Raw genomic sequence first — 10,000 nt, 5'->3', positions numbered from 1 at the left:
GAGAAACGAGGAGAGGAGAAGCGAGGGGAGGAGAAGCGAGTAGACGAGAAGCGAGGAGAGGAGTGAGTGAAGAGGAAGGAAGTCAACTACATATTGACATCACAGGCAGAACTTTAGAATAAATAGAAAAGAAATTGAAGCACCCAAGTAGTAGAAAGCAAATATTTATTCTGTAAACTTTGTTAATAAGATAAACTCGTTTATTTTTTTTTAGACATGTCATCATATATTCTCTTTCTTGGAAGTATTACGTATGCCTGTTATATGTTCAGTAAACCTGTATAAATATATGAAACAAAAATGCTTGAAGTGGACAAGGAATGCGCGTAATTTGGAATTTGTATGTAACTTTTTCTCTTAATACATGTGTCTATTTTTAGTGTGTGTGTGTGTGTGTGTGTGTGTGTGTGTGTATACGTGTGTGTGTGTGTGTATTCACTTGGTCTTTGGATCACGTGTTGGACTCGTGATCGACAGCTATTTCCCTCCTGGAAGAGAGCTCAGAGATCGTAGGTCCGATCTATGGGTAATGCTATGACCTTGCACACACACACCCCCAACTCCCCGCCCACGAGAGTTGGAGTAACACCCCTCAGCGCTGCGATACTGATATTATTTCAGCCCCGGGCGAGAGTCGAACCCGGACCTCCGTAGTGGCAGGCCAGAGCTCTAACCACAGCGCCATGAGAGGTGTGTGCGTGTGTGTGTGTGTGTGTTTTTGTGTGTGTGTGTGTACACGTGTGTGTGCGTGGAGGCTCTCACCGACCTTTTTCTGAACGAGACCATAGGAGAGGTTTGGGTTCATGTTGCGCTTGAAGTTCTGCGTCATCCACTCGTAGGGAAGAAGCTGTGCAGGACTTCCGGTGAGCATCGTCCTCAGCCCACTGGCCTCCTCCAGGAGGATGGGACGCCCCTGGTGCTCCCGGGGGGGTTTGGCTGGACCGAGGACCAGTCCCCCGAGACGAGTGTCAAGGTCGTCCACGTCCCGAAGCAGGACCTCTTCGTTGTCATCGTCGTCACTTCGGTGGCCCTTGGCACGGTTTCTCCTCCGACGGCTCTTGAGGCCAATTGCATCGCTCCGGCTCGTCCTGCCGCCCTCTCCCCCTCCACCATCCACCGAAGTTCTGGTCCGGTGCCGGCGTTTGCGGTGCTTCTTCTTGTCGGCGGCCACACCACCAGTGTGGTGGAGGTTCCTGCCGCCTTCGCCGGAGACGTAGGAGGAGCTGTCCATGAACCCTTGGAGGTTGAGGATTTGGATGTCCTCGTGCGAGTTGGGAATAAACTTCGGGAGACCGGGTCCGCCGGCGACGACCTTGCGGGGCGCCATACCTGGTTCACCGGGCCCGCCCGCCGATTCCATCCCCTCCCGCGCTGCCCTCTGCTGCTGTTCGGGACTCAGCGTCCCGTTCATGTTCATGGTCATCCTCGACCCGGAGGCAGGGACGATGTTGGAAGCCTCCAGATGTGCGAAGACTCCATCGTGGAGGTTGTGCTTGGACCCCCGCAGGCTCTGCCTCCGCATGGACTGGGCCATGATGTCGTTGCCCTGGACCCTTTCGGCGAGGTAATCTCTGAGGGCCACGTCCTGACGTCGACGGAGGCCGTGGCGAGGGAGTGGGTCGCGCTCGGGAGCTCTTCCCTCCACCACGTCGTCCTCGGGACTTCTCCCGTCAGAGTTTGGGGCCACGTTTGAGGCCTTCGCCGTCACCGCGCGGAGACCCTGGACGGACTCGCTTCGAAGTTGTCGTGACCCAGGGGCGCCGCGAGAGGCTCCGCTGCGTGTCCTGGTTCCTACCTGAAGGAGGAAAACACGTATGAGACGAAGAGGTAAAGATCGTCAGGCCCTTAGCAGTTGGAGGGGTTAAGGAGGAAAGGAATGAAGGAAGGAAGAGGGTTGGAGGAGAGGAAGAAGGGAAGGAAGAGGATTGGAAGAGAGGAGGAAGGGAAGGAAGAGGATTAAAGGAGAGGAAGGAGGAATGGAGGAGAGGAAGGAGGGAGGGAAGGGGTCGGAGGAGAGGAAGGAGGGAAGAAAGAAGGTTTGAGAAAAGGAATAAGGGAAGGAAGAGGATTGAAAGAGAGAAGGGAGGGTTGGAGGAGAGGAAGGAGGGAAGGAAGGGGGTTGGAGGAGAAGGAGGGCTGGAGGAGAGGAAGGAGGAAAGAAAGAGGGTTGGAAGAGAGGAAGGAGGGAAGGAAGAGGGTTGGAGGAGAGGAAGGAGGGAAGGAAGAGGGTTGTAGGAGAGGAAGGAGGAGAGGAAGGAGGGAAGGAAGAGAGTTAGAGGAGAGGAAGGAGGGAAGGAAGAGAGTTAGAGGAGAGGAAGGAGGGAAGGAAGAGGGTTGGAGGAGAGGAAGGAGGGAAGGAAGAGGGTTGTAGGAGAGGAAGGAGGGAAGGAAGAGAGTTAGAGGAGAGGAAGGAGGGAAGGAAGAGAGTTGGAGGAGAGGAAGGAGGAAAGGAAGAGGGTTGGAGGAGAGGAAGGAGGGAAGGAAGAGAGTTAGAGGAGAGGAAGGAGGGAAGAAAGAGGGTTGGAGGAGAGGAATGAGGGAAGGAAGAGGTGCAGGTATACCTCGGGAGGTCAAGGAACCTCAAACAAGGTCGTCAGACTTTAGAGATCGGCGAGGTCAGGGTCAAGGAGGAGAAGGAAAGGAAATTTGGTGGGAGGAGGTACAGTTGCGAAAATATCTTAACATTTCTATGAGCGGTAATCAGGCCAAGAATGAACAAACTAAAATGTCCGCAGAGAACCATTCCTGAAAGAAAAGAATGACGTGCATAGCAACTCGAGGTAAAGTGATGGTATTAGGAAAGTGTTTTGAAATTCACCCCTCCGCCTTTTTTCTAAGAGTCCATGTCATAGATGGAATTGTAGGGCGAGTATTGCAATGCTCAGCATTGTGCTGTGTAATCTCGCGTGCTGGATTAAAACCTAGTCTGTGTGCACTGTCGTATCATGCTCATTGTTGGGTCACGTGCAGTGCTGGTTACATAAGGAAGGTCAGAGTTAGGAAGATGGTGAATGGATGGGGGAAGGATGGGACAGGCTTGTTGAAGCAAAGTAACCTGTTTCATGCATCGCGAAGAGCGAAATGTTTTTTTCTACTGACAAAATCCTTGTCCATGTATGGTGACCACTCTATGACTGTTGTCATTTTCGAACGCACGCAAGTCCTGTGTACGCTGACTCGATTTTTTTTCAAGAAATGGAAACGTGTATATCCCGTCTAAAATCTGACAGACAGGACAGCGCGTAGCTCCAATACGCGAAATGTAAGTTTTCTGAACCAAAACTTCATCTTAACGAGAATGATTGTCGCAGGTAGGAAAGGAGGGTCCGTGGGAAATGAAGAGACACTAGAGTAAGGGACCCCATCCACGATACGATCAGGTCTTAAGGTCTCCGGATATATCTGGTCCTGATCCGATCAGATTGGATCGTGTATGTCGGTCAGACAAGCCAAAATTGGTACACATACGATCCAATCTGGACTGATCCGACCAGATCTGTCCGGCGGCCTTGAGACCAGATCCTACCGTCGATGGGATCCCTAAGGAAAACAGTTATTGCCATATTAATGTTCTTTTCAATTTGTATAAAAATGAATAGTATTCTATTTAGACGGAACCTCTCGGAGGAATGTACTGGTAATGTTCTGAATGATTGTAGAGTCATCGTTTTGCTGATTTTTGTACAATGAAGATCGAAAGTTTTGTGTATACATGCGCTGGTCTTGTTACACATCTTATGCTCCGTTGGTTTCACTTCATTGTGTACACTCTACGTATCAGTTTCTTACTCGCAGATACATAATTGTAATGAAACATCTGAGTTTTTTTTTTTAACATTGAATAAAATAAAAACTCCAATGAAGGCTCTGTGATGCGATTAAAAAAGAAAAAGAAAAATCTGAGGAGAGGTCGCTTCATCTATGATATTTTTGGAATTCCACTTTTCATACTTTATTTTTCACTCTTTCTTGCAACGAAGCCAGAGATAATAGTATTTTCTTTTCGAATAAGAAACATCCCCCCATCCCCCGCCATAAACTGCCAATATAATAGAATGGAGGAGGAACTGTGAAATATAGATACATATTTTCAGAAAAGTCTAGTCTTAGCGGCAGAGCTGTATAAAGACCAGTGTCTCAGAGTAACTCCGAAATCTAAGAAAAGGAATGGAAGATGAGCCACCTAGGCGGGATGATCTTATGTGATTGTTGTCATCCGAGAAACTTTGCGGTAAATGTCAATGGGCATAACCAATTTCTGACATGCACAGGAAGCGAGCGATGCATTTCGTAAACGCTCAAACTGCTCCTGATGCCGGGCAGTCACATTTCAGTTCCCTTCTGTGGTATCAAGAGTGTTTCACTGACACTTTACACTATGTTCGTATCCATAGCACGCGTGGATACAACGCACGGGCGTGTTAACGTGGCTTGCACGACCTGACAAAACGATGAGTCTTCTTGAATGACTCGGCACGAGACGTGGAATCCACGTGTGAGAGACTAACATGTTGATAACGTGTGGGTTCTGGATCAGAAGAGCCACAATGAAGGCAATGTCGTCACTTTAGTCTCCGCACCTTGTTTACGTTCTTCACCAACTCTTACGTCACATGGGGAGATGTGGCTGCACTTAGCTTTTTAACGCCCAGAAGTCTCCTCAACTCTAATAAAATAGTTTGGCGTCAGTACGACAATTTTTTTTAAAAGGGTTAATATGTATTTTACTACCCAGAGAACCTTTCTTTACACCAAAAGGACACCGTCTAGCGTTTTTATTTTCTTATTATTTTTTTTATTTTTTATTTTTTAAAGAACACTAGATGTTAGTGAGATGAGCAGGAGCGGCCTGAAGTGTGGTCTCTATTATGACAACCTATGACGTCACGTCTCGCATTAGCCAATCACAGTAGACTTACACACATTGGCTCAACATTGGTCAGGAAATGAGCATCACACTATTTGGAATATATACACTGTGGACAGGGATTGCTAGCTTCCCCTCCCGCTCCCATCATGCAAAAACTAGTGACAAATTTGAAAGGAAATCGCTGCATATCGTACAATTGCCCCCACGTATAAGCATTACACGGACCGAAGTCTTCTACAAAGCTGTGGGAAGCGTCTCTCTTGATGTCGACTATTTTCAATACAAATGAGTCTGATCTTCTGGAAGACTCATTCAGGTTGTGAATCTACGAACCAAACATCTAGACCTCCCACAGCTTCCAAGAAGACCCCAGACACTGTATTAGTCAGAAGCAGAGGCAAATGTAGAACTGCGATGAAAATTCTACAACCACCTCATCGATTTCAGTATGCAAATATGATGCCTGCCTAGGAATAGTTTCCTATATATTCTCTATACTGTATATTATTTACACTGTAAGGTTTTCTTGTATAGAAAATACAGCAGAAATCGGCAAAAAACATTACATTTGCAATGTGAAAGTAAAAGCGTAGTTAGAGGCTCTACGTAGCTGTAACTAATCTAGAGGAAAGCTCATGGGAACCCCACCCAGGCGTCAAGCGAAGAAGGCGATGTAGAAGGAGCTGCAATAGGCGAGAGTTCGTGAACGCCTCCTCCTCCTCCTCCCCCCACCACCCTTCTAAAGAGACACTGAATACTAGCAGTGACGGTGGCACAATCTACGGCCTTCTCTCTGGCTAAAGACATCCAATTTCTTTATCATCTGAGGGGACGGACTATGATTTAAAAGGGGCTCGTGATCGGTCGAGACCCTTTCTACGCCAAACCCGGCCTCTTCATCTGAAAACGAAATCGTCTGTTCTTAGCCAAGGAAAAGGGCCCGGGGCTGAAGGGGTTCAGGGCAGGAGGAGAAGGGGCTCTGCAAGCTGACTAACTTGTTGAGTTGGCAGGAGCACCCACCTCCTTACTCAGCATGACTGGGGCCATCATGCCACGGATATTCCGTCCTCCTCTGAGCTGGGCGTCCCGCTCGGCCGCCTGAACAACGATGTCCTCCTCCTCCTCCTCCACTTCATTGTCCACCTCGCCCCCGCCCTCGAAAATCCTATGACCGTGGGTTCGGAGGAGAGCGTCCACGCTGCTCCAGGAACCACTTACGCCGTTCTGGTGCTGGTGGAGGTTCTGTAGTTGGTGGAAGCCGTTGGTGTACACTTGGATGTTGTCCGTCTGTGGGAGGTGTCCGTTCCTCGTATGTCTTTTGGATGGAGTTCGAAGAGGCTGATGACCTATTCTCGCCTGTGTATGATATCCGACGGTGGAGGGTCATTATTTGATTTTAAGTGCGTTTACACACTCCATCACTCGCATACGCTCACAGGCATGTATACATAAACCTACACACACACACTCGCACACACACACACACACACACACACACACACACACACACACACACACACACACACACACACACACACACACACACACACACACACATACACGACCCGGTTGTTGGTCAATGTGATGACTGGATGTCCCCGCTCAAGAAGGAATTACCCGACAAGGAAATGGTCAATATAAACGGTGGTTTGAAGAGTAACAGGGTCCCGTCAAGTGAAGAAATGGAAAACCGTTTAGTGTAAACTAGAAAGAAAGAAAACCTAAATTTTGGAAATAGGTGAATTCATAAGTTGATGGACTTGGTGACCTGAATATGTAAAAGTGATCTTCGTACCGAATAGGAGCAGGATGTTGATTACAGTCAAATTGTTAATTAAATGAGGGGACGAGAAGGGAAGGTTACTGTGTAAATAAAACGGCCTTGCTCTGGATGTACTGAGCTTTGCCGCATTACTTCTGACCTGGACAGAAGCCGGGTGGGAGGGAGGGAAGACCCTTTATCTAAGAGGAGTTAAAGAGGAACCGATATCAATGTCTTAACAGAAATGCAGTAGCATATTTGTAAATAACACACAAGAAACCCACAGTCGGAGAAAATAAACTTAGAATAAAAGAAGATTCTATATTTCGGCTACCAATTGTAGCCCTCTTCAGGCTGCAGTTGGTAGCCGAAATATAGAATCTTCTTTTATTCGAAGTTTATTTTCTCCGACTGTGGGTTTCTTGTGTGTTAGGAACCGATACGTTGACGGTAAAAATCCGTACCTTTCAGTTGTTTTGTTCATATGTATTAATTACCCAAACCAGACAATACCACTTGTAGAAAAAACGATAGTTTATTTATTCGCATTTTATTACGAAGCGTCAAGAAAAAAATCTTAACAGCGCACCCCAAAGGTCGTTCTAGGATTGACGTCATCAACCAAGTTTTACATGGCGCGAAATTTGAAATGCGTTTCACGGGGTGCTGACTTTTATTGTGGGACTGCGTAATAAGGGCAGGGTTGAAAAGAAAATAGGTATTGGATTTATTTTATCTGTTATTATTATTAAATGTTTCCAGCCCAGTTTATGGGCAAAAAATTACCTTATTGGTTCCTCTTTAAGATGAGAGGGAAACAATAGGTAGTGGATGGGAGTAGAGTGGGTAGGAGTGGGTGCGTACCTTGGCTGGCTATCTCCCTTATAAGGAGAGAGAGGATCTTGATATATAGACAGATTGATAGATTGATTAGATAAATATTTAAGATAAGTCAAATGCAAGAATGGTCGCAGTGAATGAATTGGTGATGACAAACAAACCTTAGATTAACTGCCCAGAAGGCAAGAATGGACGGGGGAGAGAGATAAGCTGCAAGACAGTAAAAAAAAAAAAAAAAAAAAAAAAAAAAAAAAAAAAAAAAAAAAAAAAAAAAAAAAAAAAAAAAAAAAAAAATACATATATATATATACATATATATATATATATATATATATATATATATACAGTATATATAGGAATGTCGCCAATTACCAAGGAAGAGGACATTGAGGTAGGAAAAGGTAAATTTTAGGAGTGTTTTAAACAATAGCAAAGTAGAAGAACGTAAGATAGGCACATTCCTGGAAAACATGACAAAGTCTTTGGTGTCAAATGGAATCTCGAACTGGATACTGAAAGTGTGTAGAAAGCAAGCAGTGGATAAAACACACCAGCTGTTCGGATGTTCCTTGAAAAAGGGAAAGGTACCACTAGCCTAGAAATCGGATAATGTGGTACCAATCTTCAACGAAGGAAACATGTAGGAACTTTTAAATTATAGACTGGTGTCCTTGACTTGTCCTTGACTGCGCGATAACCAAAATCTATGAACAATCAGTAAGTGATAGATGATAGAATCCTTCAAAGAATCAATTCAGATTCAGAAAAGGAAATTCACATGCAACCAACCTGTTGCATTTTTATTCGGGAACGGTTGATATGCCTTATGAAAGAGAGGGTTGGGTAGGTTGTGCATACCTTGACATAGAAAATACTTTCGACAAGCTGCTGCACGAAAGATTAATATGTAAGTAGTAAAATGTAGGAGGATTTAAACGGAATACACTAAAATGAATGAAGAATTTCCTAAATGATAGGTGTCCGCAAATAGTAGGAACAAATGAACCAGTAATGTTCTTTTTGCTAATTAATGATATGATGAATGGAACAGGTAGCTACGCGAACTTATTTGCTGATGATGCTAAGATTGTGAAAAGAGTGAAATTTTAAGAAAATTGTAAATTGTTACTAGAAGACTTACTTAATGTTTATGAATGGAGCCAAGAGTGGAAGATGAAATTCAATGCGGAAAAAAAAAAAAAAAAAAAAAAAAAAATATATATATATATATATATATATATATATATATATATATAAAATCCTGGAAAGGAGCCAAAGAAGTAAGACTCCACCAGATAAATGAAAAAATAACAAAAGTAAAGGAGGACAGAGATTCGGAAAATTTAATCAGATAATCTGTCGTTAGAAAACCATATAAGTGGAATAAAGAGAGAGAAATATGAATTGTTGATAAACTTAAGAGTGGCATTTCATTTCATGAATGAGGATATAACGAAGAAAGTAACTGAAAATATGATCCACCCCGGATTGGAACATGTACCAGTGGTATGGTCACTATATAAAGAGAATTCTGTAAGAAAAAGAGACAATACAAAGGGTGACAACCAGAAGGATTCCTAGCCTGGCTGAAAACAGATGAGGAGAAACTGGAAAAAGTGGGACAACCTACAGTGGAGGGGTGGAGAGTGGGGTGATAATTCTGTTGAGATCTGAGCAAGAAAGAAAAATAGAATAAAAGATCATTTGTTAGTGTGGTATGAAAGAACGAGAGGTTATAGCAGAAATTAAGAAAGACAGATGGCTTAAAGGAATTTAAGAAGCATAGTTCTCTGAGGGTACATCAGTTTTATGGAACAAATTAGAAGAAAAAATCTAGGCCAACAACATACATGCACTTGAGGCAAATATTGATCAACGGAAATAGAGATTGGATTTCATAAGTATAGCTCCAACACCTACACACACACATACGCGCGCAAGCGCTTGGGTACAGAAAATATAAAAATGACCAATTATAATTACAAGAGGAACTACGTGGAATTAGAAAACCATTTCATGGAGTTATTGATATTATATAATCTAAAAGAAGTATGTAAACAATAGGAAAAGTTGCTAGAAATACATAGAGGTAGTGAATGAATACATACAATAATCAGAAGCTTCTACGACTGTTCCAGTACTGAATGTGGGAAAGCAAAAGAAATGACCAGTAGATGGAGGAGGTACAATAGAGTCTATGAACTTTAAAACATATCAAGTTCACTAAAGCAAACGATTAAGGTCAGAGGAAAAAATAGGTTATGAAAAAAGAATTGTACAAAAGGCACGTCGCTTTGTAGTTAGGCCGTCCATATTTTTTTTTTTTTTTTTTTTTTTTTTTTTTTAATGGGCTCTGCTAAGGGCCTTGAGACATGGCAGTCTTCACACGACTCCATACGCACAAGCAAAGCTTTTTATTTATTTATTTATTTATTTTTTTGTTTGAGTACTTATTTGCTGTTTTCCTGAACCTTGTTATGGACCAAAAGGTCTTCTGTCGACATGCTTCTCTATTGCAAAGCAGTTGC

General features: G+C 43.8%; 1 protein-coding gene across 3 annotated transcripts in view; it reads right to left on the bottom strand.

Moving 5' to 3' along the window:
- Positions 1-10,000, bottom strand: part of LOC143017813 (putative ubiquitin carboxyl-terminal hydrolase MINDY-4) — a 103,194-nt gene that overhangs the window by 13,201 nt on the left and 79,993 nt on the right. For 2 of the 3 annotated variants that reach the window (XM_076172710.1, XM_076172709.1), the window contains exons 4-5: positions 6,089-6,226; positions 767-1,795 (exon numbers count right to left, since the gene is read on the bottom strand). In XM_076172710.1, the coding sequence (XP_076028825.1) occupies positions 767-1,795; positions 6,089-6,226 (1,167 nt within the window). The remainder of the gene's footprint in view (positions 1-766; positions 1,796-6,088; positions 6,227-10,000) is intronic. The other variant, XM_076172711.1, reaches the window with a different exon arrangement.

The sequence above is a fragment of the Oratosquilla oratoria genome, chromosome 33, assembly GCF_046742065.1.
Source record: "Oratosquilla oratoria isolate Oo_2021 chromosome 33, ASM4674206v1, whole genome shotgun sequence".
NCBI classification, from domain to species: domain Eukaryota; kingdom Metazoa; phylum Arthropoda; class Malacostraca; order Stomatopoda; family Squillidae; genus Oratosquilla; species Oratosquilla oratoria.
The sequence above is the reverse complement of the archived record's forward strand: the minus strand, read 5'-3'. Positions and strand labels throughout refer to the sequence as shown.